Source organism: Alligator sinensis, unplaced genomic scaffold (genome assembly GCF_000455745.1).
Source record: "Alligator sinensis unplaced genomic scaffold, ASM45574v1 scaffold337_1, whole genome shotgun sequence".
Classification (NCBI taxonomy): Eukaryota; Metazoa; Chordata; order Crocodylia; family Alligatoridae; genus Alligator; species Alligator sinensis.
The window spans coordinates 3,712,532-3,735,862 of NW_005841927.1; the positions used below are offsets into that span (position 1 = coordinate 3,712,532).

General features: G+C 50.8%; 1 protein-coding gene across 4 annotated transcripts in view; it reads left to right on the forward strand.

Moving 5' to 3' along the window:
* The window catches only part of SPOCD1 (SPOC domain containing 1), a 32,655-nt gene extending 20,518 nt beyond the window's left edge, over positions 1-12,137 (forward strand). For 3 of the 4 annotated variants that reach the window (XM_006019358.3, XM_006019359.3, XM_014517847.2), the window contains 9 exons: positions 116-275; positions 1,518-1,634; positions 2,306-2,431; positions 3,317-3,434; positions 5,439-5,583; positions 6,938-7,094; positions 8,527-8,616; positions 9,276-9,462; positions 11,065-12,137. In XM_006019358.3, the coding sequence (XP_006019420.2) occupies positions 116-275; positions 1,518-1,634; positions 2,306-2,431; positions 3,317-3,434; positions 5,439-5,583; positions 6,938-7,094; positions 8,527-8,616; positions 9,276-9,462; positions 11,065-11,945 (1,981 nt within the window). In that variant the 3' untranslated portion in view covers positions 11,946-12,137. The remainder of the gene's footprint in view (positions 1-115; positions 276-1,517; positions 1,635-2,305; positions 2,432-3,316; positions 3,435-5,438; positions 5,584-6,937; positions 7,095-8,526; positions 8,617-9,275; positions 9,463-11,064) is intronic. The other variant, XM_025198734.1, reaches the window with a different exon arrangement.
* Positions 12,138-23,331: the final 11,194 nt, after the last annotated feature.

A 23,331-nucleotide genomic window follows, 5' to 3' on the forward strand; every position in this document is an offset into this window, starting at 1 on the left:
CTCAGGCCCATTTGTTTGGAGTTTTAACTGAAGAAAGCATGCCGGTTTGGAAATCAGTTCCCAGGTAGCAAGCCGCGCTGATATGTCCGTCTAGTTCTTGCTTACTGTGCTCCAGGTTGGAGGAATCTCTTGATCTGGATGTCCCCGAAGACACGATAATGAGATTAGCAAACAACATCGAGAAGGAAATATTCCGCCTCTTCCTCTGTGTTGACCAGCGCTATAAAAACAAGTACCGCAGTCTCCTCTTCAACCTGCGAGCACCAAAAAACAAGGTAACAGATGGAGACAGGCTGCCAAATGCTTTCCAATACTCTTTTGCCAGTGTTCTGCATTATTAAATGAGAAGTGGTGGACAGATGTCTTTAAACATGTGTATATATAGAACAAGAGGCCTGAGCACAGAGAGAAATGCTCCAGCCTTAGTCTCATTCTGTTTGCTGCTGGAAGAAGGCTGCATTACAATATGTCTAGGCATCCCGCTCTTGGACCCCCCCCGTGACCCTTAGAAACTTTATGTAGGGTACCAAGGCACCTCTTAATTCATCACTAGGGGTCTACTTAATTCACGGTTTTGTGGATTTCGTGAAAAACGGCATTGTCCGCAATCACCAGGAAATATTGCATTGGCTGCAATGTCTCATGAAACAACCTAAAAACTCCTCCCCCGGCGTATTCATAAAATACACTGTTTTAACACATCCCAATATTTACCGCAATACAAAGACAACGCGACAATCGCTGCAGCTGTAGATCACGTGAGTGAGAGTTACTGTCTGCCAGTGACATGGACTGAAGTGAAGGCACCAGTCAGTGAAGCGAAAATGTTTCTATTAGGGTGAGCATTCATTAGTATTTCTAAACATTTTGTAGAACACTACATATAATCATAAATGCTTATGATATGAATTACCATTCCTATTATATATGCATTTATGTTGATAATATATTTACACTGAGATTTAAATTTAATATTCAGATTTATAATAATATGCTAAATTATATGACATAATTTACTTTTCACGCAATTTGCAACCAAATTATACGGTATACGCCTCTCTGCCAATCAGCTGCGAGGGGCGGGGCTGCTGGGAAATGCTGCAAAATCAGCTCTCGTGTTGCAACCAAGCTGTGAAAATTGCTTTATCTCGCTGTGAGTTAAGTAGACCCTTGTTCATCACCAGTGGCCCGTACCCTGCCTACAGACAGGTAAAGACATTTGTTCGGTTCCACCCACCTGGGTATCTGCTGCACAGCGTATGAAATTGGGCCTGCCTTGGTGTACATAGCTATCATCTGAAGCTGCTGTCTGGGGAAATTCAGACCCATATATAATTTCTGGCATGACACAACCCATCTGCACTTGAGCCCTGCTGGGAGTTTAGACGACTTTGCCGAGTAATGTGATAAAGGCTTTGAAATACCTATTTAGCAGGGGATGGAAAGAGGGAGATCTTTGGAAGCGGAGCTGACTGCAGACAGCCTTTGTTTTGCTTCACCGTTTTCTGTGCTTTCAGCTCCTCTTCCAGCAGGTGGTTCTTGGTGAGGTGACGCCACAGCGCCTGGTTCAAATGAATTCCCTGGAGATGGCACCAAAGGAGTTGGCAGAGTGGAGAGCCAGGGAGCACAAGCAGGTAAGTCAGTCCACTGCAGCTGCAATGTCAGGCCTTTGCGGTTGTGACGTGCCCATCCCTTGGACTGGCAGTAATGCAGATGACCTAAGCCAAAGTCATAGCTGCTCTGTGCTACTTAGGGGCTCTAACTCCAGATCAGTTGAGAGGCCTGATGCTTTGATTGCTTTGCCTCTTCCTAATCTGTTAATCTTTTTTGTAACTTTTTATAAAAGCATGATCACAGAACGGTGCACCGCTCTTCTCACTGCTGCGACAGGGAGCTTGCTAACCATTGGCTTCCCTTGTACGGTGCAGTGAGGTTTACATAACTGATCCTTTTTTATTAACAGTGAGAGACTCCTTAACAGTGTCAGACTTGAGATGCAGAGAGGAAGGATGACTCTTGGGCACTGGACAGTTTGGGGCATAGGCACCAGCTCCGTGGGTACTCCAGGGCTCAAGCACCCACTGAAAAAATTAGTGGGTGCTCAGCACCCACGAGCCACGGCTGGCGAGCCAGGCTGCAGTAACGCACTGCCTCTTCTCGGCATGCACAGGGCTCGGTGCGGGAATGCATGACTTCAGACACTGCGTTTTCATTTTGGTTTTTACCTCTGTCAGTTCTAAAAAATGTATTTTTGCAACCGAAAGATGCCCTCTGGGGCCCATACACTTCAGAGTGAATCTTCCAGGTGCTGGAGGTGATAGAGAAACAGCAGCAAGAAGCACCAATGCGTTGCTCCACAAAACTGACCCACAAAGGAGAACTAGAGATACACAGAGAGATGGAAGAGAACGTCACCTTGGAAGACCTGTTTGTGAGTATTTGAGCAGTGTAAATTTACTCAGTGTCCTGCCTGGTAAGATATAAAGGGAGAGGCAAGGGGAAGTCCTAACTGTTTGAAACCATCTCGTTCACTGAAGCTTAAAATGCCAATTGCTGGTGTCTGACTCTTTGTGCAAATGGTTTTCAGTGCAGTGGGTTGGTTGGTGTGACAGGCTGACTAATGGACAGTGGGTTAGCATAAAGCTGTTTTTTTCCATTGGACTCTCCTGTTCAGATCCTGAAGTTATGATAAAAACAAGATGGATGGTTTTGTGCTAATCTAATGAAGACATTAGCCTTCCTAAAAACACTGTGCAATAGGGGTGAGGGCTTACAGAGAGGAATGCAGGATGACTTCAGGCCATTGAGATAAGGAAGCTTACATGCTGCTGCTTATCTGACCTGTGATGAGTCCGGGTCAGTGCTGTATCCCCTCGCCCAGTTTGTTTTTAAAAAGGACATTGGTGGAGCTATGGGCTACTAAATCAGTCTCTTCCTGTACAAATGTGTTGAACCATTTGGATTAATTATAAAGGGGATGGATGTTCTGTGGTATGTAGATGGTGTCTCTCCATCATTTCAGCAAAAGGTTATGGTTAATCGACAGTTCGTTGCTAAGAGGCCTGGTTTGGACTGTGGTTTGAAGGCTTCGTTGAAAGATGGAAGGCAACATCTACTAGAGTGAGCCTAGGAATTGCCCCGTGCCATGCTGGCCTCCTCCTGCCCTGTCTTGGGACCATGGGTGAAACCAGGGGGTGAATGAGAAGAGTGTGAATGGATACTGAGTCATTACTTCCAATAACACTGTTAAAGGGCATAGCCTGAGTACGAATAAAGTCCTACCTGTACACACGGATAACTTGAACACTTCCTTTAGGAATCAGTGTTATGTATGGAGATGCTGCCAATTCCCCAGTCTGCTACAGAGTCTGAGAAAGACACCACAGACCAGCATAAAAGTCACTTACTGGACCTGGATTGCCATATCTGTACTGGTAAGTAAGCTGGGAGAAAGGATCCCATCGCTTAGCCTGAGAGCTTACATTTTTCCCGAAGTTAACCTTTTTCCACATCACAAATCCATCTAACAATTTGATACGTTTTATTCAAGTGTCCCAACGAGGAACATTTCTGGCCAGGGCAGTAGTATCTTCTTGGAATACCTAGTCCAAGCTAGTGTTCTTGGTTAGTCACTAAGTTCACCTATAAAAACACCTATATGAGCAAGCACAGAGAAATAGTGTGAAAGAAGTCATGGGGACTCACGCTAAGACTAGAGAGAGAGGGGAGCACCCTTTTCTCCTCCCTCTTAGTCCCAGCCTGTTCCATGCCAGATGCTGGCAGCTGGGATAAGTCTATGGCACATAAACAGCAAGTGCAGTATAGCTGAGACTTTGTTTGCTGGTATCCTGGGTAAATGCTATCTTTGGCTATGGGACAGTTTGAGGCACCTGTGTATAACTTACATGCTGCTGGATTTTTGGTTGTAGCTGTGCTGGTCTAAGGACATAGGCAGACAAGGTTCTTTAGGTGAATCTGATATCTTTTATTAGACCAACTGAGTAGTTGGAAAAAAGTTCTTAGCAAGCTTTCTGGTGCAGTCACCCTTCTTCAGGCATAGCAAGAGACTTGAAGTTGGTCTAATAAAAGAGATCACATCTACGCAAAGAGCCTTGCCTTTTATGTATAACTTAGGCAGACAAGGTTCTTTAGGTGAATCTGATATCTTTTATTAGACCAACTATAAAAGATATCACATCCTCCCAAAGAACCTTGTCTGCCTATGTCCTTAGACCTGCCCGGCTACACCCTACACCCCTCTACGTATAACTGGGGAATTCCAACTGTGTTTATTAACTTTATGCTCTTCAGGTTGTCTTTACTATATTCACACTCCTCGTATTAAATCGGGGGGCGGGTGGCACCTGGTGCTTGAGTGTCTACCTTGGAATGGGATGATGCTTACGGACTATTAACTAATGAATGAGCTAGCAACAGAGTCTGTCAATCCCTGATCAGCCTTGTCAGCCATCTTCAGAGCTACAGATAAAGCAGTGATGCAAGACAGTCATCCTCGACTGGGAGGGATTGCTGATATATACACAGTGAATGAGCCGTACCATAGCAGGACAAAAGTGGGGTAAAATCATTACACTCCAGTTTGCTAAAAACAGATGTTAGACTTCCGGGAGGTGGGGCAAGCCTTTTATCCTTGGATCCTACAGATGAGCAAGTGCATTGTCCCTGGTTAAGTACCAGTGAAGTATCTGAATTAACACTTTGCCCTGGGATAGTAGAGCAGGGGCTGGCAATTATTTCAGATGGAGGACTGCTTACTGAGTTTTGGCAGGCCATTGAGGGCCGCATGACAGGCAGCCAGGGGCAGATAGATATTAATTTTCTAAATTTTTTAGGGACCCCGTGGGCTGGATAGAATGGCCTGGCGGGCTGCATTTTGCCCACCCCCGCAGTAGAGGCTAATTTGAGTTAGTTGCCATTCAAACTGGTGTGTAAATGACTGTCCCAGACCTATTTTGCTGGGAGTAACAGCCTGGGACAGTCAGTCTTGGGATAAACCCCCATATCTGATTTTAGCCCTTGTCTGCAGGGGAAAGGAGTGAAGAGCAGGAACAGGGGACTGCAGGTGTTAGTGCTGGGTTTTAAAAACACACAGATGCAAAGGGCAGAGAAAGCCCAGAGGCAACAGGACCACTGGGGACCACTTCTGAGAAGGGCATCAGACAAGAGTGCCCAGGGAGTGAGCCTGCAGACCGGAGAATAAAATGGTGCCTGGAACTACCCAGACTGAGCGAGCTTTAAAATCCCTGAATTTAAAGGCATCAATGTGGGGAACTTGACAGGTTGTGTGATGGGATAAATAGTGTCAGTTCGAAGGCAGTTTGTATTTCATCCCTTCTGCTTGAATTGGAAAGCCATTTTGTAAGAGATGAATGTGCTCAGAGGGCACAGAAGCATCCCATTTCCCTTTGACTTTACAGCAGAGCCAGGCCCTAATGGCGAAGAAGGGTTTAACCCATCAAGGAACAAATCGCTCTCTCGGAAGAAGGAAGCAGAGCTCTTCAGAAAATTACATTCAACCAGAGTCTGTTCAGCCAGACGGAGCCAACACTCGGAGAACAAGAGGTCAGTGTGGGAGTGGGGAGGCCAAGATTTGCCTTTTGGTTTTCCCTAGTTCAGTCTGAACTGTAAGTAGTAGATTCCTGTGGCAATCGGAAAATGTGGGGTGCCCAGGTACTGCTACCTGAGCTGCTGAGCTGTGCAAGGGACCAGGTCCAGTCCATTCAGAGGTGCTGTTGCAGGGTGAAGTGCTCTGAGTAACAAGATAACCAGTCTTAAAGAGGTGTAAACGCCTGAGCATTGGCTGAGCCCAGGTGCTGAGTAAGAAGTACCCAACATTAATGAGGTGCAAAAAGCTGAGTGCGGGCAGTTCCACCAGGAATTAGCAGGAAGGACCTGAAATCAATGGGATGTGGCTGTCTTCACTTCTTCACCAGCTTCTAAAAGTGCCCATACATCTCCCATTGTCCACACCATGAGTTTGAAAGATCCAAAGGCAGATCCAAACCAATGCTTCTTGGCTTAAACCAATTACCAGCGGCTTCAGGGCAAACAGCATGCCCTTTCAGTGTTTGGCTCCTTACCTTACTGGGATGGGGTGGGGGTTTCCCTCACTTTAAAGCATCAGGTGGTGGCTGGATGCTGAACAAGATGGACCATTTGTCCCATCTAATACAGTGATTGTTATACCATGGCACAGGTAATCAGGGTTCATGGTAGAGGTGATATTTTTTATTAAACCAACAAGATTTTTGCAAAAAAATTCTTTAATTGCAAGCTTTCGGGCACAAACACCCTTCATCAGACATTGGAGAAAAGATTGTAAAAGTGATCTTGGGTAGAAGTGAAAGTTCATATTTCATAGGATTACACAGAGGAGTCAATAGATGTATCATGTACCTTATATATATATATCTATATATATAAGGTAATATAAGGTAATATATATATATATTACACACATGCATATATATAGTAAAATAGTACCATGGCAGAAGCACTTTACATCCTTGAGGGATGGGGATAACAGATGGGTCTGGAGAATAGAGTTCATACCTGTTACTCATCCTCCCTGTTGCCCTTAGTCCGTAGCCTTTGAGGCCTTTATCAAGAGGAGATGGGTGGGGGAAGGAGCATGTATAGGTCCTTTAGCTGGGACTGAGTTCTGATCTCTCTGTCCAGTGGGGGAGATACTGGACATATTTCGTATATCTGATTTATGTGTTACAAGACAGAAGAGAGGTCCCAGCTAGGCCAGCCAGCAAACTCCTTTTCCCTGCTGTAGGGTCCTGAGCATGCAGGAAAAGGGGTGGCATTACTCAGGGGAAAAAGGACTAACATGGGTATGACACAGATCTTACAGATCTGCAGGGATGGCTCTGCTACAAAACACATGCAAATCCCTCTTGCTTTCTTGTAGGCCTGTCTCCTCCGGCATCCTCAGGAAGGAGCCGAGGCTGCAGAAGCCCCTGGATAAGAGCACGGTGCTGTGGGAAGGATCCATTCAGATGTTCAGCATCAAAGAGTTTTTAGCCAAAGCGTATCCAGTTTCAGGCTACGGCAGCCACCTCGTTCAGGTACGAGCCTTGTTTTCTGTTATACAATGGGAAGGAGAAACTCTTCTCTGCATCAGTAGGACTGCATTTGTTAATAAAACATGCCCCCCCTCCCCTATTTACACCTTCAAGAGCAAACTGGATGCTTATCTTGCTGGGATCCTATGACCCCAGCTGACTTCCTGCCCTTTGGGCAGGGGGCTGGACTCGATGATTTTCCGAGGTCCCTTCCAGCCCTAATGTATATGAAATCTATTGCCTGTGGTGTTCCAGGGGCTGTGTACCACAGCTCAAGTATTTCACTTGTCCTTTTGAGCAGTTTAAAATCCTAGTGCCCAGTCCTGCAGTCCTTGCACAGTTTTTACCTGGCCATTCCTCCCATCAGCAGTGAATGAAGCTAACAGGACTTTAAGTAGGAACTGATGAAGGAGATCAGGAAAAAGGGTGAATGTCCTGGGATGAGTTAAGTACTTTTGGGATCTGCAGTGGTTTGAGAGCTTTTATAGTTTGCTCCACGTATGCCCCCGCAGATGCGACAAATAGGACTTAAAAGGATCTCCGTTTTTGTGCTACTGCAGTGGAACAGTAGAACTGTGGAAATGAAAGCAGGGAAAGACCACTTATAGCAGCTAATACAGCCCTCGGCTCCTGTGCAGGATGGTTCCTTGTAATACTTTGTCTGGTTAGAAGGATCAAAAGAGGCCTCTCAGAAAAGGTTCAAGTTGCAGTGTTTGCTTTTGATCTAAACCACATTACGCATACACTGACGCCATGCTTCAGGTGGCTTTATATCTGGTAACGTAAGCGATAATAGTCATAACCAGTGGTGCTTAACTTTTGCCCAGAGGGCTGGATAGGCGGTGCCTGGTCCGTCCACGAGCTGGATCCAGCTGGTGGTCCTGATCCATGCGAAGGAGGCTGGGGGCAACCTGGTCCCAGTCCAGCTGTGTGGGGGAAGGGACTTGGCCCAGCCCTGCAAGTGGGGGCAGGTGATATGACTCGAGCCAGCTGCATGCTCTGGCCCTGACTCAGCTGCATGGATGAAAGGGGGTGTAGTTCAGCCCTGTGGGGAGAGGCAGTGTGACCCAGTCCCACCCTGGCCATGCAGGGAGAAAGGGGGCATGGCTCAGCTCCAGTCTGGCCATGCAGAGGGAGAGAGGGCATGACCTGGCTCCAACCTGTCATGGGGGACTTGGGAATTTGGCAGTGAGGGGAGTGGTGGTATTAAATGCCTTTGCTTCCCTACTGCCATATTTCCCAACCTGTTAGGGAGCCCCACAACCAGATGCCATGGCTCCATGGGGGAGACTTGGCCCATGGGCCGGAGGTTGAGCACCCCTGGCCATAACAATCAACAGTCTCAATAGGAGGGTCCCTGAGTAGGTCCTGAATAAGTCTGCAGGTTGTCAACTAATGACTAATCTTAATATGCTTGCCCTTTTGGTTTGTGCAGGCTCTACCAGCACAGATCCAGTCCAGGGGCTGTACTCTCCCGGAGGACGTCTGGGATTTTTTAGACAGCATCTGGCCAGCTGAAGCCAAGGTATCCTTTCAAAAGGATTGAGTTTTGGGGTGCTGCTGAGGATAATTTTCTGTGGGAGAAACTGCCTCGCAAGCATGTCCTGGTTCTGTCCGTGTGTGGGCCAGTACCCACCCAGAGGTCTGAATATTGGAGCTGGTACAATAGTAACTCTCGAACCTTACATTATGGGAGCAGAACGGGGGTGTCAGCTGCCAGAAGCTGCCTGCATTCACGCAGCTGAAATGGCTGCTGCTGCTGTGTGCTCCACATCTGCTCCCCAGAGCTGCGCTGACATCCACCAACAGGGCTGTGTGGTTTGGACTGTTTTAGTGGTCGGGTGGGATTTTTTGATTCAGCTGAAGCAAGTGACATTATATCATTGCACGTGTTGAGTACAAGTTGTACAGTGTTTAGGGCCCGGTCCTGAGACATGCAGTGGACCAGTGGGAGACACACACTGTTCCCTTTCCTCCGCTGCAGTGCCTGGATGATATAAGGGAATTGGAGCTCCTCTCTGAAATGAGATTAAGCTTGAGCCCATTCTGGTCTGTGGCCTAAGTATCCTTGTGTTAGCCAGTCTCTTTCTTTACAGCACTTACTTACTGTTCGTTGAACTTTGGTCGCCGCATTGTGTTTTCGGGCAACCCACAAAACGTCCCAATCTCTTTTTGTTTGCTTAGCAGATGAGTGTGATACGATTCTACCCTGCTGTGGCCCAGGCCATGGGCACTTACAACATGCTCTATACATATTTGAACAACAAGCAGAGATATGGCATTGTGGACAGCAAGCAGATGGAAATGTTCCTGGTGCCTCTGCCAGCCTTCCAGCCAGTTCCTGCCAAATTCCACCCCCAGGGAGGCCCAGGTAGGGACTGGAAGCAAGCTGGGTGAAGTAACATTGCTTCCTTTTGATTGAAGACCAGGGCTGGCAGTGCTGTAAATAATTTAAAGTCATCTGTGGCTGTACAAGGTATTAGACACACAAGAGGCTGTAATTATTTCCCAAAGAATATCAAACTTGAAAAGGCCAAGTTATGCAGGGCAGCAGGAAACACTTCCTGCCTGTGTCCTTGCTGTGTGATAACAAGCACTTAAAGTCGCGTAGCTGTACCTGGTCATCTAGAGCATTTTCTCATCGTATTTGAAACATGACATGGGCAGGAGGAGCCTGGTTCTCGCCAGGCGACTGTCTATCAGAAGTAAATCCACCAAAGTCCATGGATTTACACTAGCAAAAACTGAGAGTCAGGGAAAAGTGAATCGAGTGTAGTAAACCCGAGTGGCCCAATGTCACATGGTGTTTTCCTTTCCCTGCACAGCTCCACATCACATGCCCTGAGGTAGCTACCACACACACAGCTGACAAAAGGTCTGGAGCTTGCATGCTGATAAAGTGTAATGTAAACTCATGTAACCCCTGTCACAGCACTGGGTCTTTCCATACAGCTCCTCGTCATGTGAAATGCTGTTTGTCAGGGCCGCTGCTAATCTCTCACATGATGTAACTTCATATAATCCCCCTGTCGGGATCACGCTCGGTGCATACTTCAGTGCAGGCTGGCAGCTGATCGGAGTTTCCAGTAATCATCGCTGGCCAAGCCCCTTTAAGGAAGCAGCCAAGTCCTTTGGTTACTGACCCCAAATTGGTTCTCCGCTCAGCGAGGTGGGAGCTCAGTCCTTGCAGAGAAGCACATCATTCTAATTATAAGTGTTTGTGTTCCTGATCCGGACCTTGGAGAGGGCTGCCATCACCCCAGGGCAGGAGACTAGAGGTGTGTTGATGCGGTACAGGGGTACCATACATAGAGCTCCCTTGAGCTGTCCCTGCACCGTGCCCTCTCAATGTCACCCGAGCCATTAGAAATGGGTTGCCTGTTGTTTTCAGCTACAAACTGGGATTGCAAATCATAGCAAAACCACCTTATATTTAGCTATGGTCTGCCTCAGGTCACAGCTGGGTGGACATGGCATGTTTGCATACAGCATTGACGCAAATCTACTTACTTAAAGTGAGTTTATACAATTAGTGTCAGTGTTTTGCCACTGGAGGAAGAAGCACCTCATTCACCAGCCAGGCTGGCGTATTGATTGAGTCTGCTGCTGACCTGCTGGGGGATAAAACACTGAAAACAACAAAGGGGGGATTTTTTTTTTCTACAGCAGCCTTTAAAGTTGCACCCCAAACATTTGTGCATGCATGTATTGGTGTACCTGAAAAACCTTGGATTTCCTGTTGTAGGGTTTCAGTCAGAGCTGTAAGACAGGCCAGCCTGTCCTAGCTAGCATAGGTAAAAATATCCGTGAATATGAGGCAACTTGGGGCAGGGTTATCTCAGTATGCGCTGAACAAAAAGCAAGGATTTGGCCCAAAGTTAGGAAGATTCCAGCAAACGTTGCTGAGGGGTGGATGCTGGGGAGAGGAGGAAACCCTTCTTTAATTCCATTGTTTCTCTCTGTCTTTTAATAGGTCTTGAAGCAAATCATTCTAGTTTATTATTAGGGCTGATCCTCCCAAAGGCTGCTCCTGGAAAGGCCCCTGCAAGCAGCCTAAAGCCCAGTCTCTCGACGGGAACCAAAAGGAAGAAAGTTACTTTTAAAACCGACCTCGTGACCGAATGCTTTGCATTTGCACCACAGAGTCCTGGGAGCAAACAGGAGCTGGCCCCCGCACCCCTGAGCAAGCTGCTGTTTAGCAGTGAGTGTTCCCCACTGATTTCTCATGGCCCCGAGCTCCTAACATTTGAGAATATGTTCACTTTTGATGTGGCAGCAGGTGACGGCTTACACGAAGAGACGTCGTTTGGGGCGTCTGCTTCTCCGTGCCTCCAAACCAGAGGGGAGGAAGCCAACCACTATATCCAGAATGGGGCTCTCCATTCACTTGGCCACTTGTGCGTGCATCAGGAAGCTGGTGGAGAGCAGCAGGGTGTGACAAGGGAGCTGCAGGTGGTTGTAGCACCAGACACCTCCCAGACCTGGGATATTGGACTGTTGCATCCATGGTCCTGTTGTCCTGATGAGGAGGGTGGCAGTGCTGCCTTCGACGCCAACATGTGTGCTGTTCCCCAGTTATCAATCATGTTTTATCCGGTTCAGTCTGATTCCCACGAGTCTTCTGCTGTTTTGCACCTCCAAAATCCCGTTGCGACTGGAGACTCCCACCCAGGTGGCCCCATAGAGGAAGCATTGTCTCTGATTCATCAGCTGGAGGCACTGGTGCAGCAGAATTCACAGCTCCAGAACCAGACCTTTCCATTTCCTTCTGTCGATGGTGCACCTCAGATAGCAGGAGGATCCACGTTTCCACCAGCCCAGCATGGAAGTAGTTGTGCCCCCAGCTCTGAATGATCCTTCTACCCTTGTGATTCTGCGTGTAGATTTGGAAATACATCTTCCACTCCTAGCATCCTTCCCTTCTGGACAGAGCTCCCTGTTCCATACTTTGTCTTGCTTTCAAATCCTATTAACACTTAATGCAAAAACAACCAAATCGGATTAGTGGCTTTTTAACTATCTTGCATAGGGCCAATTACAACTAAACGTAACATGCTTTTGGCTCTGGTATAATTAAAACAACACTGACTTGCCGTCTTGTAGATCAAGAAAAATATGATATTGCAGACTGTGTGTGGATAGAGAGATCAGAACCCTTCCCTCCCCCCTCAGTTAAATCTTACTATAAAGTCTGATTTATGTGCTATCTTTGAAGCTGTTGGGCATTTACATTACCACGGCCAAGGTTTAATAATTAACTTGATCTGCCCATGACCCACAGACCCTACGATTTCAGGATGTTAAACGTTTCACTTTTGATATCAAAACACATCATGCCAAACAGCATAGGAAGTAAATCCCCATTCTGGTCATTCATTGCCACGGAGAATCACCAGCACGGTTGACAGAACGTGCTCCTTGTGCATGAAAGCAACATTGTCCCAAGAACAAGTTTGCAATTGCTCCTAGAAGGCGCAACATCTGGATCGCTGACAGTCCCCCATAGGCTGCTTGGGAGGTTGTGGATTGCTTGAAACATGCCCATAAGGCAAGGTGGCCTCTGAGGTTATTCCACCTGCTCCGAGAACAGATGGAAGAACATGAAGGCATCTCGGCGTGTCGGCAGCCACCTGGCGGGGCGAGTGGAAGCAGAGATACAGAGTAAGTGCCACGGTGCTTCAACCTGAGAGGGGACTTGCTCTCTCTGCTGTCTGTGGCTGTAACAAGGAACAAGTGACCATTTCTCTGAGCATCGAGACTCAAGGAAGCACTTTGCAAGGCAGGGCTTGAGGCACTTTTGTACTTGTTCAAAAACTATTTACCTCCAGGAGAAGAAGGTGACTTTTTTTTTTAATGACCTCTGGTGCTCTTTGGACTTTAACCCTGTAGGAAAGGTTTTCAGGGGACCTTTTTAAAACCATGATAAGAGCATAAGCAGCATTGCCCGCTGGCAGAATAATACTGAGCTGCTAACAGTTTTAACTTTACTGTGCAAGTACACAAAATGTTTTTTTTTATATTTATAGTACTTGCGGGTTGTTTTTTTAAGTGGTTATTTAAGCACATACATCTCGGGATCTTCATGGAGCATGGGCACTGTGTGTCGGTTGTTTGAGGCTCCTTCATTTTACATTGTCCCAGGACACAATTTTAAAAATCTCTCATGTTCTTTGACTGATAGGCACCAGCAATGCTAGAAGACAAGGGTTCAAATATTGGCTGGATGATCTCCAGCTTGGGGGAAAGCCAGAATGGTAGATTGTTCTGTTTTTATGTTACGGACCTTGCAGTGTTTTAAAAATAAATATAAAGGCTAAACCCCCACCCCTGCAGTCTCTTAGCTTTTATTTTTTAACAGAGGCCACTGAGAGGTGCCGGGCAGGATGGAGTTGGTCCCAGCTAAGTTTGCAGTTGGTGCCAGGCTTGTCGCATGGTTCGAGCACCATCCTCTTGCCCAGCACGGTCGAAGATTTTTGCTCGGACAACTGCTGGCTGAGCTGATGGAGGCCAGGGCGAGTCAGCAGAAGAGAAGAGTTTGCATGTCTGTGCAGTGGGTTAGCACCCAGCTGAGGTCAGGGAGTGGCTCTGGAGAGTGCTGCCCTGCTGCAGGGTATCTTTTCCCCCGATGGGTTGCCTGACCTCCCCTCCTTCCCTCTGGTTTTCTCCCAGCCACAGCTCTAGTCTGTGCTAACCCCCCACTCCCGGCTGCACGTAGACCTTTTAAACACTTGTAATAGGCTGGGATGACGTCCGCTCTTAGTCATTGTGCAGCCAGGCGTCACTTAGTTCTTCCCTATTCCCTGAGCCCTTCTGATAATGTCTCCAAGCCCTTGGCACCACTTCCCCCTCCGTCTTTGCTTCTGACTCATTGCCCATGACATCAAGTGCTGCAGTTATTAGGATGAAAAAACAGAAGAGCCGGCATCTGTTGTAAACCGAGATTCAGCTGCTGTTGGGCTAGTTGCACACAGCTGGCCCCACTGGAAAGTCCTGTTGAGGAGCACAGAGGCTGTGTCTACACTGGAGCATTGGACTGCCCCGGGGCAGGGCAGGAATGTGCGTACCAGTGGTGGGGGGTGTCCGAGCTCTCCCGGTTGCTTTTGCACCTGACCTCCTTGTTCACCCTGGGACTGTGCAGGCCCAGAAACACCCCCATTGTCTTCTGCAGGCTTTGGTTCAAACCATCTTACACCTCTAGTTGCAGTGGCCACTGGGCACGGTGCCTCACTCCTCCCTTAAGCAGAAGCATAGGGTGGGGGTTTGGAGGGTCTTTGGGAAGCCTTTGCTTTCCCTGTAGTGCTGGAAACCAGCACAGGGGAGAAGCAGAGAAGAAACAGCAGCAGGCTGCCCTCCCTCATCCAACACAGGACCAGCTGGAGGGAAAATAGACCTCCCAGGTTTCAAATCCTTTCCCGGCCCTAGATATTAGTTGACCAAGAGAAAAGAGCAACAGGCTGAGCGTAGTCTGATTTCTAACTTGGCCTGTGTGATTCCAGGCTGTGGAAGTATGTGCCTTTAAGTGCTGGCATTAATGAGCTTAACTATCCCCAGTTGCCTAATAGATTGGATAATGAGCAACATTCCTAATACACCATTCGATGGGGTTAGATAATTGCTCTTTAAAATGAAGCAACTTTTTATGGCTTTTAAATCAAGCTTTTGCCTTGTTTTACTTACAGGGGGCCAGAGACTCCATTAGCATGAACTGGTGTGAGCCTGGGCAGGGCTGGTTTGTGCCAGCCAAGGAACTGTCCCACCGCGCCAAATTCATCCTGGGGGCCAGCCTAATGGGATAAACCAGTGGTTCTCAGCCTTTTTAGACTCAAGGGCTCCCTCGTTAAACTCGAGGCCCTCATGGAGAATCTCAGCACTTTGTCTCCACTCATTTTTTTTACTACAAAAAATAATCGAGCAATTCTGTTGCAAAGACCTCCAACCACAGCAGGGCAGGATGCTTTTGACACTCATTTGAAGTCTCTTGTGAATCATATTTGCACACCTCACAGTGCTGACATTGCATGGCACCCTGCAGCACCCTTGACAGGATCCCCAGGCACCCCAGAGTACCCGGTTGAGAATCACTGGGATACGCTCTACCTTACGAGAAGGGTGGGACTCTGAAGTCGTTTCATAACTTCAGTGGAGCTACCGCACTGGCTTTAACTGAGGACGGGATTTAGTCTTGTGCCTGTAAGGATCTTCTCTTCCCTTGTGCCTTTGTTTTACTTGGCTCCGTCTCTTACAGACGAGGGATCACATTTGGATCCGTGGCACAGAGAGCTGTTTGCGTCACCGACTCAGAGCTCCCCCATTCTGGCGCATCTCTCCCAACCCAGGCCTGTGCCTGAGAGGCGCAAGAAAGCTTTATCACCTACCTACGCCCACCCACGCACGCACACAGCATTTCATTTCCTTCCTCCCAGCCCCATTCAGCCTGCTGGCTGAGCCTCTGCGTGCTTGCACCTGGAGGCATGCAGCCTGGCTTAGCTTCATGCAGAGGCTGCTCTTACCCGTTTCCTTATCACATCTCTTTTTTTTTTTTCTTCTCCACCGCATCCTTGCTTCCTCTTTTTGCAGGCCCTCTCCACCCCCCACGCTGCTAGCAATCGCCTGCTGCTGCTTTCTGATTTTTGCAGCTTTCCCGAGCTGGAGTTTTTCTTCCGTTGTTATTTTTTCCCCCCTCTCTCAAGCAGAAGGGGAGTTTGTGCATGCAGGAAATTTCCTCTAATTGACTTCAGGGTGTGTTGCTGCCAGAGTTGGGCTGAGGATGAGCCCGTATGCAGGGGGCTAGCAAGGCCCCTTGCTTCGGGAAGGCGGTGCTGCGTGGACGCAGTCGGCGTGAAGGGAGACAAGGAGGACTCGGTGTCTTTCCTGAGGACTCCCAGCTGCATTTTAATGTGTTAGAGAAACTCTACTCCCCTCCCTGCCTACGAATTTATCTCGCTGCTTTGTACGGCATCCAGATGGCACCGAGCGCTGTGTCATGAGATAGTAAACAAAGCAGGCTGCCCCGCTGCTACAAGGAAACGCTGCGATTAGGCACTAAGTGCTTCTCAGCCCAAACGGCTGGTGTCAGTTCCTGGCTGCTTTACCTCCTGTTGACAGGAGCGAAGGCAGCGGGGGAACGGTGCCGGGGGGCGGCAGGGCCTTGCTGTTGTGCACAGGGTGGGAGATGTGCCAGGGCGATCCGGTTCCAGCAGTGCCGCTTCGTGTTTGCAAGGCAGGACCCTCCTTCCTGCCGGGCGGGCGCGAGAGGGTCGTGTTTCCGCTCCTGGGTGCTGAGCGCCATGTGCGGTTGGAGTCGGAGCGCGGTGGGTGTCTTCCGCGGGGCATCCCCAAGGGAAAGCATCCCAAATGGAGCCAGTTTGGAAAGGACGAGTCCAGGGTGGAGGCAAGATTAGAGCTCAGGGCCCCGGAGCTCCTGTTGGGAGTCACCCACGGCCCCGTCTTCCTTCTTTGCCCTTGGGCCTCTTCTGGCAGCAAGGAGGGCTGGGTGCGGGAACCCACCAAGGATCCTTGCTTGGCGGCATCTAGGTTTACCTCCCTCTTCAACCCTTTGGATCCACATAGGCTGGCAGCTGCCCCATTTTTAACCCTGAAGGTACCATCACCCTAGAGGCACCACACTCCCAGTTTGCAAGCGGCTGTCCGAACCAGTTGGGCAGCTCAGCTCATAAAGGGCCAGTCAGAGGCATTGAACAGAGCCTGGTCTGGCTCTGATGGCTGCATCGCAGGCTGCTCCTTCAGGTTGCCTTTGGGGAGCCAAAAGTCTGCTTTTCAGCTGTTGCCTCTGATCGGCCCATTACGAGCGGAGTTGCCCAGCCGGGTCATGCAGCCCCTTGCAAATCGGGAGTGTGGTGCTGTGAGCGTGGTGGTACCTGCAGGATTAAAAGCAGGGAAGCATCCACCCTACATGGGTTTAAGGGGCGGAGGGGAGAGAAAACCCAGATGCCCCAAGCAAGGTGGGGTCCGTTTGCTTAGAGCGACTTCCTTGGTGCTGGCAGTGACTTCCCTGCCTTGCTGCCAGAAGAGGCTTTGTAGCATGTGGCCCAGAGGAAAGGAGAAGGAAAACGGGGCAGAGGGTGACCGAATGGGAGGCCCCTCCATAGCGCCCTGCTGGCGCTGCTTGTACGCAGGGTGGGCTTGGCCCCAGCGTCCCCGCGTCCTCGAGCAGTGCAGCACACGCTGCCCCTAGGGCACAAGGAAACAGCCTGCGGGGGGGCTGTACAACCCGTTCACCTGCCGTGTTGCAGTGTGGGTGGGATGGAGCTGGGCTCTGCCCACGTCTCCTCACCCTGCTACACCCCGTGACTTCAGCAGGCTGCGGCACCACGCAGTGAGCCCACCAAAACCCAGTTTGCCCTTCTGTCCTCGCACCTTGCCAGGGGCCACCGCCTGGTGCATCGGCTCTTGCAGCTCGCTGGTCTGTCTCCATCTCGTCTGAACGGAGATGCTCATAGGTACATCGCAGCTGCACATATCGGATAGGGACAGGTCATGTTGCTGCCGTGGACTCAGATCAGCCTTCCTCCCTGCACTGGGTGGGTCAGGCCCGGATGAAGGATTTGGAAGAGAAATGATCAGCTTTGGGCAGTGGACCAGGACTAGACGTCTGCAGAAGGACCTGCCCACCGGAGAGGCAGGCAGAGCTCTGGTGACCTTCAGATGCTTCCTCGGGGCTGGCAGCCCTGTGAGCCCTGCACCAGCCCCAGGCAGCGGGAGAGGGGACTCCCTGCGTGGGTGCAAATCTAGGGCCAGGTTAATGTCCCTGGAGACTGAAGGTTTCTATTTGCCCTACTAGTGGCACTGGGACCAATTGCCCCCAGCCTGATGCAAGGGACATCAGCCAAGCCGCAGTCAACATTTGTGGCCTCTGAAGACGTTGAGCCCTCCGGTGTATTTGCTCATGGGGACCGTGTCCGAGACCGACCGGCGCGTGCTGCACAGGCACGGCTTTCTGTCCCCGCGGGTTTCCAGGCAGCGCGCACCAGGGAGAGCCTCGCTGCCCTCTCTTGTCGCACACAGGAACGGGAAACCCAGCAAGGCTACTTTTATTGCCGTTTCACCCAGCAGAAGCAGCCCCAGAGACCTCCTCTCTCATTTCTGACGGGGTCCAGGAGCGCTCCGGCAGATGTGGCTGCATGTAAACAAAGCAAATTAATTAAAAGAAAATCAAAACTAGGCACACTGGTAATTAGATAATCCGCCAGCCCCTAATATAATTAATTATGCTAATGTACCCGGCTGCCACCATCAAACAAAACCGATTACACTGAATAATGCTGCAGGGAGGCCTCTGCTTGCGAGGGGGCCGGCGCTACCCGTGGCAGCCTCCAGCGGAAAGGAGCTTCGCGTGGCTTCTCCTGAGACCAGGAAGGTTTCTGTGGCCCACCTGTGATGGGGTGCCAGGGTCTGTGCAGGGTCCTGCTTGCCTCTGCAGTCAACCCAGCTCCTCGCGGTACACGAGAAGTCCAGGCTTCCTCCAGGATCCGGATCAGGGACTTCCTGCAACCCACGGGCAACCTGTTCTGTGGGATTCTCCAGAGATTCGACCTGGGGGTTGAACAGCTAGAGCTGAGGCTGCGGCGAGGGCACGGGTTTGCTGCGGCTTGCAGGGCATCCCTTGCTCAGGGCTGTTGCTGCCCCAGGGGAAGCTTGGGTTGGGCATCCCTCCTGCCCCGGTCCTCTGCACACTCTGACCCCACACTCTGCATGGCTGCATCCAGGCTGGTTTTAAATGGCTGCGGGTGATGGGCCCGTATTTATTCCCTGCAGGAAACTGTCCCCAAGCCTCATCCATCACCCCTTGGGGGTCTTCAAGAGAAGGCTGGATAGGCACCTGGCTGGGGTCATCTGAGCCAACGCTCTTTCCTGCCTCGACGGGGTCGGCCTCGATCTGTTGAGGTCTCTTCCCACCGGAGCATCTATGAATCTCCCTCGGGGAGGGATTTTTTCCCTGAGATCTGAGCCTAAACACTCCTTTGCTCAGCTTCATCTCCTTGTTCTTAGTTATGCCTCTGGGATCCCTTAAACACCCTCCCTTCCTGCTCAGCGTTTATGCCCGTCAGATGCCGACGCTCAGCTCTCATGTTCCCAGCAAGCTCCCCGCTCTGCCTGCCTCTCATCTCCCCTCGTCATTCAGCTCCCCCGTCATGGCAGGCCTCTTCCTTATTCTCTTTCGTGCCTCAGCGCCGAGGTTCCTGCCGCTGCATGTGGCCTCACCCTGCCGTAATGAAGAAATTAAACCTCTTCCATGTCTTTGCACAGCCGATCTCTGCTGCAGAAACATCCCTGCCACTTGGGGCCCCCCGCACGCAAATGAATATTTAGCAGGCTCTTTTCAAAAGCCTCGGGCCTGTCATCAAATATCGTCTCCCGGGATCTGGAATGAACCTGTCACGTAGAAAACAGCATCGAAGCACCGTGAACGGGTCTTAAGAAGCATTTAACCAAGCGAAGATGCAAGCGCCAGCCAAGGGAAGGGGGTAGGCAAGCAGACAGGTTGATGCTGCAACAGAGCTGGGAGGGCTCCCTGATGTTGGAAATACAGAAGAAGGCAGGTTTGGAACAACACGGAGCACAATTTGCATCTCATTGACTAACCAAAGTGCGTGTGTGCGCACATGCACATGCACATCTAGCTTTCATGGGCTGAAACTCACTTCCGACGTGGAAGCAAGGACAAATTCTGCAAGGAGGGGGTGGAATTAGCCTTATCGGAGCTGCTCCTTTCCCCGCAGCGATCGGCAGAGGGCAGTCAAATACTTGGCAATGGCAAGTCTGTAGGGATCTGCCCACCCCCTTGGGTGGTTTGTGCGTAGGGCACAAAATACATGTTAGCAGGAGTGCCAGGCTTCTCTGTTCCAGAGCCCGGTGTTTAAAGCCAGGTGGAGGGGATTTATAGCGGGTGAATAATTGAGAAGGAAGAGCAGAGCGTTTCCACGCGGCACCTGCAGCAAATAGCAAGGGGAAGAGTCCGTTCTATGTATTTATTTAATCCATCCGGGTTGCACTGGCCACAAAAGAAGCCAGGCACGGGTGCCGTCGGGCAGTCATTATGGTATGCTGCGGGCCCACGGGAAACTGAGGCAGGCAGAAGGGAAAGGACGCAGCCAAGTCTCACTGCACATTGGGAGTGGAGCGCACATCTTTTGCTTCCCGGGTTTCGCCTCCCTCCTCTCTCCTCTGCTTGTCTCTCCTTCCCTGCACTATGTGCCCACGCGAGTGCAACAACTATGTGTGTGCCACGAGACATGCCCGGGTGTGTGTCTTGCTGTGCGTTCTCTCAGGTGTTCAGCTCGGCACTAGATCAGACGTGGCCAACATGCCACGTACAGGAGCTTGCAGAGGGGGTCGTGGGCTTGTCTCATGACTGGCCCAGCAGTGAGAGGGATGCGTGTCTCTGGCAGTGGGTTGCGGGTGCAATAGAGTCATAGATTGTAGAGTCGGAAGGGACCGCAATGGATCATCGTGTCCAACCTCCTCCTCTCCCGGCTGGCTGCAATCCGGTGTCTCTCAGGCCACCTACTACCAATAACAGGTTCCTCTCCTGCATGTGGAGCGGGAGCCTTCCTGTCCCATTGCCAGCCAGGAGACACCGTCCTGAGGGGAAAGAGGAGGCTGCAAAGGCGAGGAAGGGGCTGGAGAGCGCACCTCTCTTCTGTTGTGTGGAAGGAAGCAGGACCAGGGCAGTGGCGACTGCAAACCTGAGCCCAGGCCATCGGACGGGTCCAGCCCTGGAAAATTCTCCATGAGAAATGGGGTAGCCCCCTCCCAAAGGGGCATGGGGTGGTAGGGCCGGGGGTGCAATGTGGAGCAAGGGGTCTTGTATCCTGCATTAGACCCAAGGAATGAATGGCCTCCCACTTTGAGGGCTAGCGGTAGGGGGGACCCTGGGGGGGAGAAAGGCCCCAGTGATGGCACTATGAGTGGCAAGGAGAGGTAGCGGAGGGCTCCCAGAGGCACTGCAGATGCCGTGGGGCTGGGAGCCGGTGCTTGGAAGTGCTCAGCCTCCTCCCCAGGGAGCCTTGATGCATCAGACTAATAAAAAGCTCACAAAATCCATTCCCTCGGCGGCGTGTTGACGTGCCGGGCAAGAGGGCCCGTAATGGCAGGCAGAGCCGCTGGCCCATTCGAGACACTTAATTACCAGACAATTGCAGCCGTGTCACTCCCTCTCACGCTCTTTGCTGCATGAAGCTGTAAGGACGCTCCGTTCGGGCTGCGATGGAAGAGAGACTGGTCAATAAGCCTCCCCCGTGAGCTGATGTGCTCGGCATAATGCCGGAGCCCGGCCTGGGCAGAGGACAGCGAGGCAGGCAGACGCTTGTTGCTGCCCCGAGCCATCCATTTACACCTCTGCCCCTCCAGCGCGTGACCCTCATCTCGGTGCGCGGGTGATGTTTGCCGGTGGAAGTCATGGATTCTTTTTGTCTCTGCTGATAGCTCATTCCCTGCCTGTCCTCTGCTCTCTTTTCACTTTCTGAAGCCATCAGCCCTGCTAGGTCAACTTAACTAATGGAAAATAAACTCCTTTCTGCTTGAAATCTCCTCCCCGGAGCCCTGGATAAATTACAAGCTCAGGCAATCTCGCTGCGCACCTGCAGGCTGCTTTAGAGATGAATCCGGCTGGTCAAGCGTTAGCAGTTGCCCAGAGACTACAAAGAGACGCTAGGCAGGCGAAGAGAAGGTAGTTCCTGCTTCAGAAAAGACGTTGTGGAAAACGATGGACGTGTTGGATGTACATTAACATTGCAATGGGGCAAAATAGCCATTAAGGGGTGGGCAAGAGAGCTATTCGGCTGACTCATCTTGCCAGTCAGGGAAGGCTGGTCTCATTAGCTCCCTCTCAGGGCTATAAAAGGCGCAGAGCCTTTCTGAGCCAGGACGAAGATGGAGCACAGAGCAGGGAGCCCTGCGGGGAGACATCCCAGGAGCAGCTGACTCAGGATCACGTGCAGGCACCGTTGTGCTCGGGGCTGGTTTAAGACGGTCTCAAGAAGGACCCCAAAGCCAGCAGGCTCTGTACTCTTTCCTGACAGCATGTGTTTTGGATAGCGAAGGAAGATCCCATACGGCCTTGCTTTTGCAATGTGTGACGCAGCCGCACGTGCTTTGCAGGGCAATTGCATTCAGAGCTGTCCAAGAGTGCAGGTCCCCAGCACTTGGGCAAAGACAGTACAGGGAAGGTGCAGTGAGGCCGTCCAGCTGTGGTGGTGCTGTTCAGACACTGGTGCTGCGCAGGCACTCATTCGCTGCAGCATCTTCCCTGCAAGGCTCCCAAAGCAAGATCCTAGTAGAGCCCCCAGTACTCCTGCAGGGAGCTGTGCCATCATCTTCTTCCTTGGCCCAGAGGGGCACAAGGACTTTCCTAAGACTCAGTGCAGGAGCCAGACATGGAACCCACGGGCCCTGCTCCCTTGAGCCTTTGCCTTCACCATTTGCCACATCCCCTCTTAGCAAGCATCTAGCCCCACGGACAAGTTGGAGCTCACCCTTCCCTCCACCCCGGGCCACCGCTTTTGTGACTTGGTGTCTAGGATCCCTCTCGGGGGATCTCATCTTACACTGCTTCACTATCTTGTTGCTTCAACTTGGCTGGGCGCCGGCATCTCCACTTCTGGGGATTGCCCACAATGCGAACATAAAAAGAGATAAATAAATCAATAGGCAATTTTCCATGGTGCTCTCAGAGCCAGACGGAAAAGCCAGGCTCTGATCTCGCTATGGGCTTGTCTGCATGGCACTGTGCACTGATACCTGCGCCAGGTCCTGCATCTGAAGCAGCGTTAGCCCCGTGCTCCAGCTGGAGCTCGTACGGCTGCGGTCTCAGCTGGGGTAATTGGCCCGAGTAGAGTACTATGGTATGCAGCTATGTTATGGCTGGCATGGGAGTGAGCTTGGCACTGTGTTGCTCCCTGCAGATGTGCCTTCAAGATGGGGGTGGCCTCCATGGACAATGGTGGAGCTCACCCTGGGATCAGGCTACAAGCATTTGGCTAGAGAATGACAGCCTAGCCTAGTGGTCCGAGTAAGGCAGCAGCCAGGACTCCTGGGTTTAATTTGCTACTGCAGGCCACAGCCTAGCACTGCACTGGACCTCCTTGCTTGCTGTGAGTCCTGCCCTAGTGATATTAATTAACGCTAACGGGGTGCTGCAAAGAAGGGGCTTAGGATATTGTTATACAAGGCCACACCACTGTGGCCTCTTGAACCCCACGCCTGGATGGGCCCATCCTAC